Source organism: Cydia splendana, chromosome Z (assembly GCF_910591565.1).
Source record: "Cydia splendana chromosome Z, ilCydSple1.2, whole genome shotgun sequence".
Classification (NCBI taxonomy): Eukaryota; Metazoa; Arthropoda; class Insecta; order Lepidoptera; family Tortricidae; genus Cydia; species Cydia splendana.
In genome coordinates, this window is record NC_085987.1 from 22224078 (window position 1) to 22246793 (window position 22716).

Here is a 22716-nt window from a genome sequence, read left to right on the forward strand (position 1 = left end):
CTAGCGAGTATTGTATTCTTTGGATCAAATCGAAGACATATTGTCAGATTGTCACATCCTGTTACATCTATTATACCCGAGTATTATACAGCCCTTTAGGTGAACGATTCGCGTACGAGTGTGGAGCGGGCTGAAGAAAACAAAAAAAAGTCTGACGCGCGCTTTACATTCGCGTGCGAGCCACGAGCCGAGCCGAGCCACGAGACGCGAGTGTAAGCGGTGGGCTCGTGGCTCGTTTCGCACTCGCCTGGCTCGCGTGGATGAGCGGTTTTTTGGGCACGAGTCAAAGGGGTTAGCGATGTGCTCGCGCGGGACGCGTGCTTGCTGTTTACATTCGCGTTCGGCTGTCTTTTTGTTACAAACCTTATACCGTGCCGTTTGTGTTTAAAATCGAGCTCGACGAGCTTACGAGCTGTGGCCGAGACACGAGACGAGCGAAGAGTCGAGCCTGGGCGAGAGTGTAATCATTAGCTCGACGAGCTCGAGGCGAACACGAGACGAGCCGCAAGCCGAGCCGCGAATGTAAATAAGCTTTGAAACATGTCATTGTCATTATCTGTCATTTAGGCTCATTTTCATTTTTGTAGTTGAGAATTTGGGACTTAATAATATTTATTACATATATCTTCCAGCAAAACGAAGAGTTTAAAACGCTTGAGGAATAATATTCTCGTGAGCGAACGGAACAAACTTCGCATGTCAAAGTTGCTGCCGGCAAATAGTAGTATAATAATAGGACACTGCCGGTTGCAGGGTGTTCATGTAACTGGTGCAAAAAAACACATTCCGAACAGCAAAGAAAGCTAGGAATTCTCTACATTACACAGAATTGTAAATTGTGATTGAAAACAAAAAAATAACCTACAGCTACGCATGTTGTATACAACTATGAAGCTCCTAACACCCATCCCGTATTTTATGTTAACTCACCGTTATCTGACATCCAAAACCCCTAGAGTCAGATTTGCACCAAGTCCTACTGGCTACCTTCATTTAGGTGGGTTACGCACTGCTCTATATAACAAATTATTTGCAAAATCACACAAAGGTTCACTTATTCTTCGAATAGAGGACACTGATCAGACACGGAAAGTAGAAGGCTCTATTAATGCTCTAATCCAAGATTTACAATGGGCTGGCATTCAATGTGATGAGGGTCCGAGCATTGGTGGTCAATGTGGCCCATATATTCAAAGCGAAAGACTAGATATATACCAGTAAGTATGTTTAATATTTTATTCAGTTAAATAAAGAGTACACGCGAAAAACAGAGTTCAATTAAGAGATTGTTATTTTTCAAGAATAATTATTATAGGTATATCAAGATTTTGCTGTACTATGCTAGATAAAATTATTACAAACTCACAAACACACACACACACACACACCGTACAATAACTTGAATATTTAAAAATAATCAAGGTGTTACAATTTTGCCTATTTCCTGTATAGCAAATTTAATATACATATACAAACACTTTCAAAAATCCCTACTTAATTTTATAATATTATTGCATTTGTTACAGGAAATACATCAGTAAACTCCTTGACAATGGTACAGCATATAGATGTTTCTGTACAGAACGTAGATTAAATTTACTGCGTAGAGATGCAATGAGAACACATAGTATACCAAAGTATGATAACAGATGTCGTAATCTATCATTTGGAGAAGTAATGGAAAAATTGAATGCAGGTACTCCAAACTGTATCAGATTCAAGGTTTGTCTGGCTAATAATGCTTGCTTACTAGTAACCAAAAAAAATTGATTGTATAAATAAATATTTGATAAATGAAATATTTGAAAATTCAGGGTGACCTTAGCCATTGGACAAACCCTGAAATCCCACGTAGGGTTACTTCTAAGAAATGCTCTAACGGTAACATTTTTTAAATTAGAATAAAAGATAAAAAAATAAATTATCAAACCAAAGTTATTTCCAATACTCGACAACAAAAAGAAACATACTGTATTAATCATTGGCAGTGCTTTTGACTATTTGTTTGAAAATGTGCGGCAATGATGACATTTGTCAAAAGTCCGAATCTTATTAATGTCATAAATAAAAAAGATAATCAAAGCGGTCGAAGAAGGTTTCATACTATTTATTACCTCAGGAGCTACTAACACATCATCGTTGAGAATGCCAAATACGGTATGTGCGCGATTTTAATCAAATTAATTAATACCTTATGTATTTTGTTGCTAGGTAACTATTTGTCAATCAAAAATCGTGCACATAACGGATTTGGCATTCTCAACGACGATACAGGTTGCTCCAAAGTAAAAAAATCGTAATTTGTTAATTTCTTTGTAACCGCTACACCAATTGTTATGATACTTTGTATACTGGTTCTAAATACCCTAATGCATATGTACATTTCGGCTTTGTCCAATGGCTAGGGACACCCTGTATACTATATACATATACTGTATAGTCTAAGACAAATTCGTGCTTCGAATTTGACAGCTGATGTAGATGATGGTGTTGTACAGCTCTGGGCTACAACCGCGAAAATCGATGTTCGCAAATTGCGGGCATCTTTCTCTATCACTCTTATTACGCCTTCATTGGAGTAAAAGAGAATGATCCCCGCAATTTGCGAATTTCGGTTTTCGCGGTAAGCCCCCTGTAGTCTCCATACATTATCTGGTTATCAAAAGATCACATTTTAAAGTTCAGTTACTACTAAACATAGTAATAGTAGTAATAGCCTTTATTTCATGCGTTTTTGTTATTTTTACACTTTCATTGTTGTTACATTTATTAATTAAATTTTATTTGTTTTTCAATTTATTTTGTTCATTTGCATGCCGCGTGTGCGGAAAAGGCCTCCCCCAGTGTCTCCCATTCCTTCCTATTCTGTGCTGTTCTCCACCAATATCTGTCGAAATTTCTTAGCTCATCTCTCCATCTTGTATTCGGTTTTTTCTGTTTTCTCGGTGTGTCTATTAGTAACCATTCTGTGACATGTTTGGTCCACCGGTTATCTGTAGTACGACATATATGGCCAGCCCAGGCCCATTTACGCTTTTTTATTGTATGTATTACATCTTTTACCCCAGTTTTCTCTCTTATAGTGTCATTTCTGATTCTGTCTTTAATTTTAATTTTTAACATGGACCGTTCCATTGCCCTTTGACAAATTTTCAGTTTATGTGTGTGTTTCTTGATGGGGCTCCAGGTTTGGGCACCGTAGGTTAAGGTAGGTAGGACAGCAGTATCAAATACTTTTTTCTTAATGGCCATCGACATGTCACTCTTTAGAATTGATTTTAGAGACCAGTATTTTTTCCACGCTCTGCTAATTCTGTAGTCTACTTCCTTGTCGAGTCTGTCTTTGAAGGAAACCATTTGTCCCAGGTATGTGAAATCTTCAGCATATTCCATATTGTTTCTTCCAAGCTTTATTGGTATTTTATCTCCGTTAGTAATAATTTTGCATTTTTTCATGTTCATTGCTAAACCTGCTTCCTTGCATGCTGTGTCAAATTCCAAGATCATTTCCTCCAGTATTTTTGGTTTTTCGGCCACAATTAAGACGTCATCCGCAAATCGTAGGTTATTTATGTACTTCCCATTGATATTTATACCTTTGTTTTCCCATTCCAGTACTTTAAAGATGGCCTCCAGGCATGCGTTGAACAATGTCGGAGAGATAGGGTCTCCTTGCTTTACGCCTTTTTGCAACCAGAATGGCTCACCATATTTATCGGTTTTTATTCTGGCCTTGCTATGTTGGTATATCCGTTTTAGTATGTTGACATATTTTACCTCTAGGCCCTGTTCTTCAAGTGTTTTGAATAGAAATGTATGTTCTATCGAGTCGAAGGCCTTTGTAAAATCTATAAACGCAATGTATATATCTTTATTTTGGTACTCTGTGCCTCTCTCTATAAGTTGGTTAAGCGTATGTAGATGATCCATTGTGCTGTAATTTGACCGAAATCCAGCTTGTTCCACTGGCTGGTGTTCTTCTAGTGTATTTTGTATTCTTTTGGTCATCACTGTCATGAATAGTTTATAGACGCAGGATATGATACTTATAGGTCTGTAGTTATCTAGATCGTCTTTGTTTCCTTTTTTATGTAGGATAGTAATGTTGGAAATATTCCATTGTTCGGGTATTATTTCGTTCTTTATTATTTCATTGAACATGTAAGTAATGACTTTGTGTAATTCGTAGCTTGAGTATTTTAGAATTTCACTGCAAATCCCATCTGGTCCTATTGCTTTCTCGGTTTTAAGTTTCTTTATTGCTGCCGATATTTCATCCGTGAGGAATGGCTCCACTTCATTGCATGTTTTCCTGTTATATATTGTTGGGTCGTATTCCTTATTTAAGTATAGCTGTCTAAAGAAGTCTGTTGCAGAATCCACTATCTCTTTTCTACTTTCAGATTTCTTACTATTATGGTTTATGCTAGAAATGAGTTCTTTTCCTAATGTCATTTTCCTTTCTGCTCCTTTTACAGCGCATTTAGAAGCCAGTAGCTCTTCTACTTCTTTCATTTTTTGATTCTCAATGTCTCTCTTTGTTAGTTTTCTTATTCTTTTATTTACTGCTTTTAGCCTGTTTTTATCAGCCCTGGTTTTCTTTTCTTTTTCTTGCAATTGTGTCTTCAGTTCTAAGAATCTTTTTGTTTCGGTGGAGTATATGTTTGTGTCTTTGTTTTCTTTTCTTTTAGTAGACTGTTCTATAGCTTTCTTCAATGTTTCTTCAATAATATTGTATTTTTTCTGTACTGTCTCACAGCCTCTAACATCGATGTCTGTAAATAACTTTTCTGTTGTGTTGTGTACTGCGTCTGCAGAGTCACTTTGTATGCGTTGCTGACTATGAAAGATCTTTCTTCGGCTTTCCTTTGTATTTATTATTATTTCAACTGGTCTATGGTCTGATATAAAGTCTATGTTTCTTACCACTGATATGTCTTGTACATTGTGTTTGTTCTTTATTAAGAAGAAATCTATTTGGGCTTTATTTGTTTGGTTAGGGTGTGCCCAAGTCCATCTTCTGTTTGGTCTTTTGTTGAAAAAGGTGTTTCCTACTTTGAGATTCAAGGTCCGTGCCAGGTTAATTAGTCCATCTCCTCTTTTATTTCTAGTGCCAAAATTATATGGTCCTAGTGTATCTTCTTCACCTGGTTTGCGGAGTCCAATATGGCTGTTGAAGTCGCCCATGATGTATTTATTATTTGCTTTACTACTCCAGTAAGTAGATTCGATTTTCATCATAAAAGCGTCTACTTCCGTGTCTGAGGCACTGCTGGTGGGTGCATATGCTTGAATGAAAGTATAGGTTCTCTTATTTATTTCCAGATCTAGGGTTATTATTCTGTTAGTTATATGGGATATCTTTGTTATGTGTGGCTTAATTTCTTTGTTTATGAGAAATCCCACTCCGTGTAATCCTTTTTGTGCTCCATGGTAATAGAATAGATGTCCGGATTGTAATTCCATTAGGCTCTCTCCTTCTCTTCTTACTTCGCTTAGTCCTATGATATGCCATTTCAACTTTTCTAAACTAATCTCGAGTTCTTCTAGCCTTTAGTTATGCATGAGTGTACGGACATTGTACGTCCATACATGTAGTTTTAAATAGCTCTGAGTATTTGTTGGGGGGATTTGGTCATTGCTAGTCGCCAGACTGACCGGGATACCTGGTGACTTATTTGAATTGATTTTTTTATCATGTGTTTTGTTGGTGAATTTGTTCTTATTTATATTTATTGTTTGGTTTTCATTTTGTTGATCTTGCTGTTGTTTGTTTGTTTTCTTTGATATATATTTATTTAATTGTGTGTGATTATGTGTGTTCCGGCTGGTATTTAATTGCTAGAGGTTGCTTGTGGTTGGTTGTTCAGCAGTCTTGGACAGCGAGTTTGTTCTGCTTCTCATCATGTCAAAGGCGTTGGCCCTGTTTGTTCTTCCGTCTGATGTTGCTAGAAGTTTCATTGGTTGGCTTTCCTGCTGAGGTGATCCTGAAGGCAACCTTTTCCTGTTGTCTTTATTCCCTTTTATTACCACTAGCTTGTCATAGTTTATAAAAGCTGTATTCCCCTTTTCCCTTTCTTCTTGAACTTTTCCTTGTAAGTCTTTTCTCTTGTTTTGAATCTCCTTGGGGTAGTCTTCGCTAGCATATACGTCTTTAAATTGTTTTCTTGACTTCATTATCTGTCGTTTCCTTGCTTCTCTAACAAATGAAACTCTAACTGGTCGTCCCTTAGCCTTATTTTCCGCATTTTTTCTGCCAATCCTATGTATCTTGTTGATCTCGTTAAATGTAAGTTCTATTTTTAAGTCATTTTTCACTTTTTCTTTCACTTTTTCGAATAAATCTTCCGTCGAGTTTTCATCTTCTTGTAAACCGAATAGTATGATATTGTTTTCTTTCTCGTTTTTTTCTAGTTCGCACAGTTTTTCTTCTAAAGCTTTTATCTTGGATGTGAGTTTTTTATTTTCTTCTATTAGCGGCGAGAGTTTTTCGTCTATATTTTTCACTAAAGTACTCGTTATGGAAGTGTGGAGTTCTTGTTTGAGATCCTGCGATTGTTGTGTGAGTTGACTAAACATATAGCATAGAAAAGCACCATCTATTAGCTGTCAATCTAGGGAGCACAATTTTTTTAGACTACACATTTTAATACAATTAATGAAGTTTTGTTAGTAACCAGAGAGTCATTGATTGCAGAAGAGATGTAAATGATGATGGTGTACCCCATTAGAAGGGGTGGGCACAGATGGGAACGTCTCATTCCCATTTATGCTTGTTCGCTAGCATAGTTATCCTACAAGCAAAAAACTGAAAAGGAGCAAAAATTTATGCACACCTCCTGGTATTGCGCAAACTCGGATTACACACATTTAAGACCAAATGAAGGTCTTAAAACGATTAGTTGTAAATCGTTTTAATTCTTCAAAAAATTCTCATTTGATTGGCCTACAAGATATTATATATTATAGAAAAACCTAGTTCTATAAAGTCCTTGATAATTATCACATTGTCTAAATCGAGTAGATATTACATGTAGGTATTGGTTGGATAGTATAATATAATATGTGGAAGTTAATTTAATTATCATTAAAAAATAAATTGATTGTTATTCGTTCTAATAGATACCTAATGTCTAAACATGCACTGCAGCTGTCATCCGAATGCCAGTTTTTTGAAGATTTGATCTTTGGTGGCATTGCCTATGATGTGTCCATCAACGAAGGAGACCCAGTGTTAATGAAGTCTGATGGGTTCCCGACTTATCATTTTGCCAACGTGGTTGATGACCATCTCATGGGAATATCTCATGTGCTGAGAGGCGTCGAGTGGCAGATTTCCACGACCAAACATATTTTAATTTACAAGTAAGTTTTACCTATGGTGAAATGAATACATTTGAACATGTTCCAAAAGTCTGCCATAGATATGATTATATATATATTCTTGCTAAGCAGAGGCTTCTATAATTTTAGTTACCTAGGTACTACACCCATCACCCAGGTCCAGTCTCTTTTGTTTGACAATGAGAGTAATAAAATAATGATTACAGTGTTTACATATAAATGATATAAATCTTAGCTATGTTTAGTTTTCAGAATTATTCTAGTCAAGCGTATTTTCGGGGAAAGTATCCTTATACTTTCCCCGAAAATCCGTCCTTACGCTAAGCACAAAGAATTTCGTACACTGACTCACAATGGCTGGTCAATGTATGGATAGTACGTTGGGTAGGGGTGTACGTACAACCAATTTGATTCCTAGGCCACTATAGAACTACATATGAATCAATTTGTTTATCTTCTAGGAAAATGCTTGTCGAGTGATGTATGTCATGTACCTTTGTAGTTAAAGCGACAAGGTTCTGTAGTGGCCTAGGAATCAAATTGAATGATTGTGCGTTGATATAACAGACTGTTAGCAAAAATCTATTTTGCAGGGCATTTGGATGGAAACCTCCCGAGTTTGGTCATTTGCCTCTCATAGTGAATGCCGATGGTACCAAGCTGAGCAAACGGCAAAGTGATGTAAAGGTGGAGGATTACAGGCGGAAAGGTTTGTAAAATCGATCTGGTTATACTGAAACTAAACACGTTAGGATGTGGTACAAGTTTTAGAAATTTTTACATTAATTGGTATCTGGTGTATCAGAAAATGTCTTTCAGTTCATATATTTTTGAGCCATACATGTTAATTATAGTTATTGATGGTTGGCACGACAATATAGTAGGTACCGCGATAGTAGGTACCCGGCGATAAATATTGCACATTGGTCTTTAGAAAGAGAATATTGGAGAGACGAGACAACGAGACGAGAGAGAAACAGACAACGTTCTACGTACATAGCCGAAAGTCCGTTATGCAATATTTATCGCCGGGGATTATAGGTTTTCGTGGGCTTGGTTTCCGCAACTCGACGTCATATTATTGCGCCTATTTTGCGTGGTGGGTTGGCAGTACTATTCTCGCTAACCCAACTCTACCAAGAAGCCTAGCAGATCCTTGACGTTACCGACGACTTCTGGGAGAGACCCCGGTGAGCCGAGGTGTTGTGCCCGGTATTCTTATCGACGGGTATATACTGTACCGATAGGTAGTTGTTTCGGCGAAAGTTTCTCATAGGGAAGAGTTTCGACCAAAACCTTAAGACTCGTTGGGTGTCTTGTCTAGCACGATGATCCTTGAGACTTGCAGTTCCTCTCTCTGCGGTTTTTAACTAACACGCGGCGGCACTCTAGGTTTTAGCTTTTCTCGTACCCCATGAAAGTTAGAAATGTTAGGATTCTCCTTATGGCGTTGTTTGGCCCGACACGCCCTTCGCCGGTTTTTTTCAAATAAGTTTAAAGTGAATTCGTTCGCAGGAGTGTATCCGCTGGCGCTGGTGAACTACATCACGCTATCCGGCGGCGGGTTCGACCACGTGCCCGGCGCCGGGATCAGGCTGAAATCAATGGACGACCTAGCTGAAGAAGTAAATATTTCACGTTTGTTCAATTTGTCCATAATTATAAAATAGCGTTGTAGGCTTCTTTTAGGGCGATTTAGGGTTATCCCGCGCTGGGAAATGCGAATCACAGGATGTTTCCGAATTATCCGACATTATTTCTTCATAGTTCCTTTTTATTATTGAACATGTCTCTACACCATACCGCATGTCTAGAAAAAATACACTTTAATCATAAGAATATGAGAACTTTAAAGATTGATCCTGAAACTTTGGAAATATTAACATTAATTGCCTGTACCCATGGACCCGTTTACCTGGATATGATGATTTTATGACAGATACATTAAAAAATCATCAATTCATCACACATTGCACATGCTCATTTAAACTTATTGTTGAATGATGTTCCAATTTGTCCCACAAGTTTATGTAAATATTTAAGTGTACAGTCAGGATCAAATAGATAGACGAAGCTTCGAGCAACACCGGCTTCCGACACATCGGAAGGGAGGGGCCCAAGCGATATCTCACCGTACAAATCTTTCTGCCATTTTTCGCGGGGGGAAAGGTGCACACAGTCGCACTTCTCACACACTTACATACAAAATCCAATCTGTAATGACGACACAAATACATAGAAAATGACACACGTCAAAGACAAATCTTGCAAACCTACGGACACTAACACATTTTCGTTGAAGTATGTTATTGTATTCTGAGAGATGAGAAGTCGGATTTGTCGCTCGACCGATCCGCAATTTGTACTGAGCGAGCAAAATCGATAAATCCAACAATTACATGAGACTAAAATATAATAATTGTGTTTGAATGTAATTAAACGTATGATATGTAAAAATAAATATTACATGTGAAATGTAACACTTTCTTTTTGTAAATTTGATGTCCCCGACCTCTTTTTATAACAAAAAACCGAGCAAACAGGCATTTTTGTGCAGCAGTGTTCACGCGCGCGTCTCGACTCGGTCTAGTGAAAAATCCAAGTGCAACTAGTTTTATTACCCGCGCTAGATTAGATTGACGCGCTAATCTTGTACCTCGGCAGAGGGGAAATAGTGCGAATGCCGCCTCCCTTCCGTGTTGCTCGAAGAGACGAAGGGACAATGTGTTAGACATTTTTTTAAACGATATATTAGGCAAACGAGCAGACGAATCGCCTGATGGTAAACGATTACCGGAAGGTTGTAAGTGCGTTGACGGCATTTAAGATTTCCATCTTACGACCTTCATACCTTCAAGAAAAGAGCGTATTCCCATACGCTCTTTTCTTGAAGGTATGAAGGTCGTATTGGTCCGGAAATACCGCAGGCGACAGATCATTCCATAGTTTAGAGTCCGTGCGGAAAGAGAAGAGTCGTGAAATGTTTGGGATACAATAGATTCTACGACTCTTCTCTTTCTACACAGACTAGCTGTGCGAGGCAGGATTTTTCTGGAGAAACGCACAGTTGACGACTGCCAACCATCTAAGTGGTCAAAATAAAAATGCTGTCGCGTAGATTATATTTGGCTACGTCTGCCGCGACTATCTTTTTGATGCTGACTGTACAAAATTTAGTTTCAGTTACGAAAAATATCATCACATCCGAGCCGTCTCAATGCAGATTTGCTTGATGAATGCAACAAACTTGAGATGAGACGCCGTTTGCGCGACGAGAATGAATGCAGAGCCCTCGTTGCTACATTACAACAACTAGTGAAATGTTCGTATCCCAAAGAGAAGTTGAACGTGAGTCAGGAACATGTCAAAGGAGTTCTCGAGTGGGCGACCGCCAGGATCAGCAGGCTCGAAGACCTGGTGACGGACAAATATGGATTCTTATGGATTCTTCCATCAAATTCTGATCTAGCTGAAATTAATAAGGATCTACTTGAAAAGTTAATACCCGTTTTAGAATCGTTATCAAATTATGATCAAATACATATAAAACAAAATCTGAGGGACTTCTGTACCGAAAATAATGTAAAGTTTCCAATTCTTATGAAAATGCTCAGATCAGTTCTCAGCGGTCTCGCCGAGGGTCCCGGCGTGGCTGAAATGATGCAGCTGCTTGGTAAACAGCAATCCTTGTTAAGAATAAAAGCATTTATTAAATGATACCAGGTGTATTATTTGATTTGTCTCGATTTGCTAGGCGTATTTCATTGCAAATTTATCATTCGGTCAAAAGTATCAGTTTTTTTCGCAAAAACGCGTTGTCAATAAGTTATCGTGATTCTGATCATTCTAAAGGGGCCCACTGATTAACAGTCCGCCGGACGGTATCGGCTTGTCAGTTAGAACAAAATTTTGACAATTCCGAACAACTGACAGGCCGTTACCGTACGGCGGACCGTTAATCAGTGGGCCCCTTAACACGTTCTTCGTCGACCTAATACAGTTCATCGTCGTCGTCGAACGTGCATTGTATGGGATAACAGCAGATGGAGGGGTGAAATCAAAAAGTAGTAAAAAATAAGTATAGAACACTACAATAAATAATACAGGGCGTCTGCCACTTTCTGCCCCGGTTCTGGCCAGTTTAGCACCCTTTTTGGTCAGTTGGAACTTTAATTAGTACATTACGATACAAGTGCGAAAAGTAAGAAATTTGTAACGAGTGGCGATAAAATGAAACACGACCGAAGGGAGTGTTTTAAATCGACACGAGTTGCGAATTACCTTTTCGCTCGTGTATTGTACAACGTTTTACAGTACATATGGCCCTTTAAATTTTTGACATAGGCAGATACACTCGGGAGCAAAAAAATCGACTCAAGTCGCATTTTTTAGTTTTTGTCGTGTTTTTCGAAAACGGTCAATATTTTAGTAAAAGTGAGATTGCAATATTATTGTTTATTTATTTAGCTATCAAAAATATTAATAATCCATAAAATCGGTTAGGTAATTTTCAGGTAATTGTTATTTTTGTAGAAAATGAAATTTTACCTGCTTTGATTACGCACGAGTTGAGCCCCTTTGAGAGCCATAAAAACCGATTTAACCGGTTATTTCTTATCAGTCGCTTATCAGTAATTGACCTGTGCATATCTCACGCAATTATTCAGTGGAATCACCTGGATAAAATGGACATCACAGAAACTGAAGCCAGCCAAGTCATCGTCTTGCTGAATCAAGGCCTTAAGCAGCGTGAAGTTGCTGAACAGCTGAATTTAAGTCAGGCTGCTGTCTCCAGAGTCTACCAAAAGTTCACATGGACTAAAAGGCTTGCTTAGAGACCTGGATCTGGCAGTCCCAGGTGCACATCGAGGAGAGAGGACCACTTCATTGTTGCGGCCGGTCTGCGTGATCGACACTGTACCGGCGTTGACATCCAGCAGCAGCTGATGCAGGACTGAGAGGAACCAGTGAGCTCTTGGACAGTTCAACGAAGACTTAAGGAAGCCCACCTTAACCCAAAAAGGCCTGCTACAGCGCCGAAACTGATAGGGAGGCACCGGGACGCTCGCGTGGATTTCGTTTCGACTTATGAAAATTGAACGTACGGGCAATGGAGCCGCGAACTCTTCAGTGATGAGTGCAGGGTGTGTTTCCATGGCAGTAACAGAGAGGATGGGTGTACCGAAGACTCGGAGAACGGTTTGCGCCATACTGTATATCCGAGACAGTCGCCTACGGTGGAGGTTCGGTCATGATTTGGGCGGGGATATCAATGGAGGGGAGAACTGAGTGCCTCCCGGTCAGTTTGGGCCCTGTGGCAGGCCTTTTTGGGGTAAGGTTCGCTTCCTTAAGCCTTCGCCGAACTGTCCAAGAGCTCACTGGTTGCTCTCGGTCCTGCATTCGCTGCTGCTGAATGTTAACGCCGGTACAGTGTCGATCACGCAGACTGACCGCAACAATGAAGTGGTCCTCTCTCCTCGATGTGCACCTGAGACGGCCAGATACAGGTTTCTTAGCAAGCCTTCCAGTCCATGTGAACTTTTGGTAGACTCTGGAGACAGCAGACTGATTTAAATTCAGCTGTTCAGCAACTTTAGGCTGCTTAAGACCTTGATTCAGCAAGACGATGACTTGGCTGGCTTCAGTTTCTGTGGTGTCCATTTTATCCAGGTGATTCCAGTGAATAATTGCGTGAGATATGCACAGGTCAACTTCTGATAAGCGACTGATAAGATATAACCGGTTAAATCGGTTTTTATGGCTCTCAAAGGGGCTCAACTCGTGCGTAATCAAAGCAGGTAAAACCTCATTTTCTACAAAAATAACAATTACCTGAAAATTACCTAACCGATTTTACGGGTTATTAATGTTTTTGATGTCTTAATAAATAAACAATAATATTGCAATCTCAGTTTTACTAAAATATTGACCGTTTTCGAAAAACACGACAATAACTAAAATATGCGACTTGAGTCGATTTTTTTGCTCCCGAGTGTATTAGGCACTTATTATCCTTAATCCCGCCCTAGGGCGGTAAAGTAGCACCATATGTAATCTTTTTTTAATTTTTTATGGTAACGAATTGAGTTTGTAATGGTATTTAACATTTATTTTAGGAAATTCCGTACACGAGTACGATTTTTCTACAAGGGTTTGTGCCGCATTGATCTTACCATTCTTATTGATTCGGTCAAGTTGTGTTCTAATGTATGAGGAAGACAAACAAATTATAGCCAGCATTCAATGAATGTAGTATGATACCTTTGGGTATGGTGCTTTACGCACACTAGTGTCCCATCCCCTCCCCCTGACGCAACCCCCCCTTTTAGCATGAAATATGTCCCGGTTGACGGTTTTTATTTAAATTTTGAGTAAAGATTAGAGTTAGGAATAAAGTGTCAAGGTAAGAAATAATCCTTAATAAATTTTAAACAAAAAAGGTTATGCAACTTTTTGGTAAGACTCACCATATTCATGTATTAACCTGTTGAAGTTCAATATAACATAGTACGTCATAGTACTGAAAGAAATCTTATACGGAGAATAAGCTTGCAAGGTTATTCTCCGTGTAAGATCAGACCGATTCTTTCAGTACTATCACGTACTATGTTATATTGAACTTCAACAAGTTTTTCAATGGTTAAATTTTGTCGAAGTTCATCTAGCCATAACATGAATATGGTGCGTCATATCAAAAAAATGAATATAACTTTTTTTGTTTTGAATTTAATAGGGAGTATTTCTTTCAATGACACTTTTCCTATAGTGTATACTTTCCCCAAAAAATAAAAAAAAACTGTCAACCGGGACATATTTCATGCTAAAAGGGGGGGTTGCGTCAGGGGGAGGGGATGGGACACTAGTGTGCGTAAAGCACCATACCCAAAGGTATCATACTACATTCATTGAATGCTGGCTATAATTTGTTTTTCAAAAAACACAATTTGACCGAATCATATGGTCAATCTATCAACTAGCCACATTATAAAAAAATAATTATAGTCGAATCTCTGTCACATTTTTCCACTTGACGTAACAAAAATAATGAGGATCCATTTACGGATATATTCAGTAGGTATCGTGTTCTAATTAACCGTAGGTTAGCTTATAATGAAACCAAGCTAGTGAGTAACAGTATCTTTAATTGAAATACCAAATATAAATAAGTATGTATAAGGTCTTGCTTCACTTAGTTAAGTATAATATAAACATAGACATTAAATGTGTAGGTAAAATACCCATTTTAAGACAACATAAATCAATACTTACATGAGATCTATAATTTTAACCATAATAACCAGAGTGAAGTGAGTCCTCTACGTTCGAACACAGTTATAGAATGATTGCAGTCAATAAGTACAAATTAGACTTTCTTTACATGAAACACATATTAGGTAGGTATTATGTATTATAATAAGTATTAATAACATTTCTGCAAATCGTTGAGAGTGAAGTTAGCTAGTGAGCAGGTTCCTTCTCCTTGAATACCTACCGTGAATACATATTAAGTTCATTTTAAGTAATTAAGAATGTGAAAATAATTAAAAACTAAAATCTCCGAAACACAATGTTTAAAAATATTTAGTATTTTGGAAGAAATACTTTCGTTGTAACATTAGAATTACAGAAAATGAAATTAAATATATCAAAGCAGCTATTCTGCTATGTAATGGCTATACTCATAGATAGGTACGATGCTAAGAACCGTTTCGGATTGAGAGTAGACAACTTTAGGGTAGGGTAATCGATATTGTAAGCCGCTAGCGGCTAGGGATCTCATAACATTGTCACTGTGACAAGGTACGAAAAGGTACAGAAATATGACAGAAATTAAATTCTTTAACCGTATCTATTTACTTTCTACAAATGATGACTTCAAACTCACTACACGGCCATAGACAGAAAGTTATAAACGGGAGCAGGTGCCGTTATACTTTCTATTCGATACGGTCCTTATTAACGGTACCTTTATACACATCGACATCAGGCGCAGTAACGTGATCGAAGGGACAAAGCTCTTACTTTCTTTATACAGCTATTTATACCAATTGTCATTGTACTCGTAGCTACAAAAGGATGTTATGCAGAATAATCGGCAGTAATATTTCTGTTCTTAGAAATACATGTAGGTACTACATAATGTATCGGATCCGGCTAAGATTGTACCACTTAAGTACTAAAATGACAGATCGATCGATTAAATAGGGGCAAGCAAACTGTCATTTTAGTATCTGGGATATAAAAACAAGGATTAGTTAGAGACGGCCTAATAACCAAATTCTGCACAGGCTGTTGAAGTGTCACTACATATATATACCGGGTGCGGTGTAACACGTGCAAATAAATAAAACATAGATTCTACCCCTAAAACTGATCAACATTAGTTCAGCGACTTTAAAAAAACTTGTTTAGATTTTTAGTACCTAAACTAAGTTTATTCTAAGGCGCAATGTATTGCGAATTTAATGGCTTGACAATAAGCAACGTTAATTACACGGGTGATGGCGTCCATTGAAAATAATATTTTATTTGTATGAAAAAATGCAAATTTATATATTTTTAACAAACGTTTTATCGTGTCAGGAGTACAATCTATGTTCTATGGGTATTTGCTCGTGTTACAGGAAACACCCGGTATACTACTCAAAAGAAAATAAGGGCCACTAAGATTTTTTCACCTCAGCAGCTCGAACAAGGGTACTTTGCTTCTTAAAAATAGTGAGCAAAATGCGATTTTGCTCACTGAGTGAGACAAAATGACATTCAAGTGACCTTTAAAGTCAAATGTCATTTCAACATGCGGGGTCTAATACAAGTTCGAAATACTTGGGTTCTATTATCTCTGTCCCTTTCACACTGTTAGCAAAAAGAAACAGACAAAAAAAAGTTCAAACGACATTCAACGGTATATTGACTGTTTATAATAGACCCCCGAAAAACTTCAGAACGCATCGTTCCAAACCACGTACGAGCTCCGTACGAGTATGAATTCTAAATAATTATTTAATTAAAATAAAGTTTAAGATTTGATAAAAATACTATATTTTAGGTATTTTATTGTACAATTAAAATAATGAACTCAAAAAATACACAGATTATCACGCAAAATTAATTATTTTACTTTTAAGAATTTCTACTATAGTTGACAAATAGTACGTATCCGCAATTCGGACCGTATCTTACAAAGTTCCTTTTCTACAAAAAAAAGTTGTTGGTTGAAGTGTCAGTTGATGTTTCTTTATTTCCATATTATTTTACTGAAATTTATTATTACGTTTTGTTTTTGTGTTAGATTGCGGTAATTAAACTTAATTGTTTGTATATCTTAAGAAAACATGAGTGCATAGGTATTAAGAAACGAAGAAGGATTACATTTTTCAAGTTGTTTAATAGGTATGTTCTCACTGCTAAGGTGTGAAAAATTTTGTGTACTACACGAGATCAAAGTTATTTACATCTCGTGCGCTTTTAAGTCCCTTACTACGCTCAAGATTCTAAATTAGATTCACTCGCTACGCTCGTGAATCTATTATAGAATCTTTCGCTTGCACGGGACTCAAAATAAGCACTCGCAGAAATATCAAACTTTGATCTCTTGTTGTACAAATAACTATTTTTCCATTATAGGAAAACTAATTTCATGTTTATTGAAAAATGGAAATAATTGGCTGCTTATTTAATTTTTATAACCTTAATAACAACCAAAGTCTTGTTTTACTGTTATTAAAAAAATACAGGATGTTTTGTGAAAAATACAGAATGATTTGTGAAAAATACAGGGTGTGTAAATTGTAAGATAGGTTGGAAAGCTATCTTTTCCGGACACAAAAAAATGGAATGCCCACGGATTTTTAAAAATAATATTGAAAAGTAGGTATGTACAGTCACCGTCAATAATACGTTACTCTTCCAATGCCGCAAAAATATCTGACACGATCTTATTTGTAGCGCCATAAGAGCGGGTCACATATTTTTGCGGCCTTCGAAAGACATATTATTGCAGGTGACTGTACTAAAGATTTACTCATTTATAAATTACAATAAAGTTGTAGGCCACCACTTACCACTTCCACTTTTTTTTAATTCAAGTTGAAACGGGTTCTTACCCATATCAAAATTAATTTTAAAAAGTTCAAAAAAGGATAATCCGCGGGCACAAGATTTTTTTAGAGGTCACAAAACATAGTTAGCGATCTACCCTATCTGTCATTTATTTAAATTTGGCAAACGAGGTACCAAACACTCGTTTTCACGTAACGTTCAAAACACTTAGTGGCCCCTATTTTCTTTTGAGCAGTATTTAAACATCATATATTTTCAGAGGGTTACGTAGTTTATGAGATTTATGACGGTCGTCCCTGCACTTTCTCTTGCTAAGTTGATACAGTAGGTAAGTAGCTTGGTCTGACTATGCAAATACCTACCCCTACTAATTTTATAAATGCGACAGCTGCCCGCCTGTACCTACCTATCTGTCTGTATCCTCAGTATAGTGTATCTCTGTGTAGTGTGTCTGTGTGTCCTCTTCACGCTTAAACCGCTGAACCGATTTAGATGAAATTTGGTATGGAGATAGTTGAGGCTCGGGGATGGACATAGGATAGTTTTTATTAATCATCATCATCATTATTCCACGCAGATGAAGTCGCGGGAAGAAGCTAATATGTAATAAAATAAACAGTAGGCACAACCATTGCCAATTTAAACCTATAATTTCGATAGGATGTCGATGCATTGCTTGTGGTAGAGGTATGTGAAATGCTGACAGTAAGATATTTTGTAAATAAGAAACAAACAATGAAAGCAGGAGGGACATCGACTACATTTATGATAGTATCTATCGACGCTGGAAAGGAGAAATTGGATAAGCGACACGCAGCTAACTTTACGGGGGAGCCAAAAAACTGCAAGGCTTTCTAAAAAAAAAATCATTAAAATTCCTAATGATGACGTATTTCCTAAATTAGACATTTTATACGGTTATAGTGATGTATTCTACATTATCCTATTATTATTTTACCTTCAAATGAGTTATTTAAGAATTTAGTGTCGCTTAAGCAAAATGGCCGTAAAAATAAATTTAGGTAAGTAAATTTATCTTACCGACATATTTCACAAGAAATTAGTCAGGTAAAAAACTCCAAGGTAAATTAGTTGTCAGAATTGATCGAGTAAAAACTATCTTATAGCAAAGTATGCTTATTTTATAGTCAAGCAAAAAAGTATATACGTAAAATTTTCCAAAAAACAAATCAAGATAAATTATCTAACACTTTTTAAGGAGCAATTTCAAACTCGATAAGCTGCTTATGCGACACATTCAACCTATGATACATCTACATTCTATGAGTTTTATAGTTATCAACCACGAGGAAGATTGTCATACCTATGCATATAAAAAAACACCCTTTAAGGAATTTGTATAGCTTTATTTCAAATAAGAAGTTATGTAACGAGTCTTAAGATAACAAGTGTACCATTTCTATTTGAGAACAAAATTGCATAAAAGTTAATTATGAGGTACCAGTAAGAATGGGAAATTTATATTTGAAACCAAACTAGGAAAAAATATTATCTCGTGTTTTCATACCTGAGATGAATATATTTTTTTCCGTTACTTGGCATTTTCTGATATTATGAAAAATAACAACAAAAAGAAAGTAAGTACTTAATTAAAAAAATTACTAGGTAGCTTCCAACAAATTTCAGGTAAAATGGAATAAACGACAAAATGTTTATATCTGAAATTAGGTAAATAATAATAAACGCCAATAATTCACATTTGACAGTTAAGTAAATTTATCCATATGATATAGAAAGCTATTATTCGGTCAGTTAAATATAGTTAACCGACAGTGAAAGGTTAGTTGTCATAAGGCAAAATTATCCAAGCTAAGGTTAAGCTGAACTGGCAAATAAGTAAAAAACTCTAAGGTTCATTACATCGAATAACTTTTCATCTAATCTCCACTTTTCAAAAAAAAATTGAAAACTAAGTCGTTTAGTAACTTAAATGTACCAGTGATTTTCCAAATCACCGACTGGATAAGCGACACTAAAGTCGTCAGACGGGTACGAAACCTAGTCCATTCGATGCAGAAAAATCTGGCGATTCCAACGATCTATATAACTCAATATCTCTGAAAATGTCGCTTATCCCATTTCTCCTTTCCAGCGTCGCTATGTGTATGAAGATTTAAGCAATGCACCTGACCACTCACAGTACGGATACAGTCAGCTAATAACCATTACCATTTTTAATTGAACTGATTCAATGGAGGATGTTGATTTTAAGTAGTTAAATTATTTTCACATCTTGCATGGTGAAAGAAGAACCTGCAAAATGTTGAAAAACTGTTAACCGCTACTATTGTAACCGCGCTATTGTCACTAATTACTTACATCGTCTTAAATAAATCGGAAAAAATATTGCAAAGTAACTTTGACCTTATAGTTATCGGTTTAATTTAAAAGTGCGAAAAAAGAAGCTGATCTTACATATCAGTTAACGTCCCATTGCGAATATGTCGGTAGGTATTTTCGATTTTCATACATAGTCTAATAGCGACCTACTGGTACAAAATACCTATACCTACATTAATAAATTCAAGGACAATATATTCTCGTAGATACTAACTTAATGATATGGTAATCTTAGGTATGTAGAAGAAAAGAGATATAAATATTTACTTAATTAACGTATTTTATAGATGTGTAGGCTACACATAGCAGCAGCTGCGAAGATGTGTAATAAGTAGTTAGTATTGGTTTCCGTAAGTGTTATCATAAGAAAAGGTTGACTTAATATTATGTAAAACAACACATTATATTATGATAATTCTGTAAGTAGTAAAAATATGAACTAGTAATTGCCCTGCAGCATGCTTGTTTGGTGTAGGTATGTTTTAAATTGCTGGCAACAACTAATTAACATTCATTAATCCCTCATTATAATGCCTTTTTTCTATAAATTAATTTACTAAACTATGTAAAATTATAAAGAGCCCCATTGTTGGCCCCATTGGCCGGAATGCCATAAAAATTTGGCGAATATGAAATATTCTTATGCACATTTGTTTGTATTATTATTAGATATCATTTTACTGAATATTATGCCCTGAACGATTACTGCTTGCTACTCCACAACAGAACAAAAAAACGACATAGTTTAACTTGTGCAGATATTTTATACATACTATTAAAACCGCTTACATTTAAAAACAACAGTCCTGAGGAATATTGAAGTACATATCTACATTACATATTATGTTATGATTCAAGCGTTTTATGACTACGTGCGAGTTAGCGACACCTACCATACTTTGATATAATATACGCAATTTTATATTCTATATTATTTTTTTAAAATTAATATTCGTTTGGATCAACAAAGTCGTAATAAGTTATTTGTTTGTAGTATATATTTAAATCAGCTCGATATAATACTTCGACGTCTTCAACGACGAAACGATTTTTTGAAATTCACAATAAGTAAAAACTGATGTAAGTATTTACTATGTATGATATTTTTTTTTTCGCAAAATTGTATGTGGGTAATAAGTTAATAACATTACAATACAATACAAATCCTCTTTATTGCACTACCTCAATAAAACATGTACAGAGAGAAACACATAAATCATAATACATGAAGCAGTGGCGTAGCTAGCATGGTACCCGGGGCGGAAATTGTGGGTGTCACCCCAAAATTCAAACAAAATTGTAAAATATAATTATTTAAAAACGGTAATAGTAATTTATGTTTAATATTCCATAGGTCAATATTTACTCCATCGCTTTCATTTTAGATTCCATGAACTCTCAATAGTCCACACCCTAGCGGGTGTTGCCTCTGCGCGCGTTCTATGACACGGGCAAGGAAAGCATCCACTCGGTGTAACTCACATTTCATAAGTGCCAAAAGGGCATCTACGTGTTGGCTTGGGCTCCGCGCACGCCTCCCAAAGGTCCCGTGAAAGATATACAAACAATTAATGATTTAAAAAATTAATAACTTTTTTTGCCAAGTGCGAGATTTGGAAGAGATTCTGTAAAATCCCATTTCACAATGAATTTCAAATAGTCCAGAGTCAACCAATTAGAAACAGTGACATATTAGTTTCTCAATTACAGAAATAATCACATAATAAAAAAACCTTCCTGAATAAAAAAAACCTACGAGGCGCCAACATATTATTGTTACATCGACGCCAACGAGGAACCGGAGAGATTTATTAACCACGCATTTCTGAGGCCAAAAGAAGGAAAAAATATTAAAAAAGAGTTTACTGTAATCTCGCGATAAAATTTTTTGTACGTATTTGTACTTACCTACATAAAATATAAATGCTATTTGTAAAACTATCACTAAAAAAGAATATTTTTTCTCTAAAACCTAGTTTTTAAAAAGTGTACCTTGTGTACTTGTCACTTTTTTACATTCTATCAATAAGGATATTTGGACCTGAAGCACTACCACCAGTTTTAACATTGACATATTCACTCACGTTTAAGTAACTTACTTTCTATGCATCTCGCTCGTACTCGCATATTAGTGCAAGCGAGATGTATAGAAAGTAATTTACGTAGACGCGAGTTAATCTGTCAATGTCAAAACTGGTGGTAGCCGTATAGGTCCCATAGTAGCAACATCGCCTTCAAAAAAACATTTTGCACTAAGTAACAATAAAAAGATGTTTTTTTTTAGCTGGCTGGTGGTACTGGACTCTGAAACTAGGCGATTTCCAAAACAGTTTATAGGACATTTTAGTCTTTAAATATGATCAGGAATACACTGTCAAAATCTCTCGGGTTCCTCGTGGGCACGTTGTATATTATTTCCTTAATGGAGATTGTGCTATCTGCCATAGTTTTACGAATTTTTATAGATGACACTACTGATGTTCACGGTCGGGTGTCACCCCTAAATCGGTGGCACCCGGGGCGGGCGCCCCCCCCCCCCTCCCAGCTACGCCACTGACATGAAGACAGAGGTAACAACAAATAAACGCGTATATGAATACTTTATTCAGCCATGGGTGATTTTACTGGCATTCCGGGGCCCTTTTTAGCTTTGACGATCTAGATCTAGACGATCTAATTCACCAAATGCCTGAATTTATCAATGTTTATTGTCAACTGTACAACTCAACTTGCACAATCATTCACTACTTTATCCATCTTTCATGCGTATGAGAAACGTAGTACCTATTTCATAATCATAATTATTTAAAGTAAGTAGGTACGTAATTTAATCAATTATCGAGGTCAAGCAACGGTATGCGCGGTCATAATTGTATGGGTGACCAAATCTGTTGGTACCTAGATTTTTAACCGATTTCAATTTCATAGAAGGAGGAGGTTCTGTATTCG

The 22716-nt window shown here is 36.6% G+C and overlaps 2 protein-coding genes across 2 annotated transcripts; one reads left to right on the forward strand and one right to left on the reverse strand.

Annotated features, from left to right (window-relative positions):
* Nucleotides 1-662: 662 nt before the first annotated feature.
* On the forward strand, nucleotides 663-11063 carry LOC134805347 (nondiscriminating glutamyl-tRNA synthetase EARS2, mitochondrial). Its single transcript, XM_063778683.1, has 6 exons — nucleotides 663-1217; nucleotides 1527-1722; nucleotides 7151-7365; nucleotides 7938-8053; nucleotides 8860-8969; nucleotides 10522-11063. The coding sequence occupies exons 1-6, from the start codon at nucleotides 874-876 to the stop codon at nucleotides 11059-11061; spliced, it is 1521 nt and encodes a 506-aa protein (XP_063634753.1). The 5' UTR covers nucleotides 663-873; the 3' UTR covers nucleotides 11062-11063.
* A 1513-nt stretch (nucleotides 11064-12576) lies between these two features.
* Nucleotides 12577-13005, reverse strand: LOC134805281 (uncharacterized). The gene has a single exon (XM_063778596.1). The coding sequence runs from the start codon at nucleotides 13003-13005 to the stop codon at nucleotides 12577-12579; it is 429 nt and encodes a 142-aa protein (XP_063634666.1).
* Between the last annotated feature and the right edge of the window lie 9711 nt (nucleotides 13006-22716).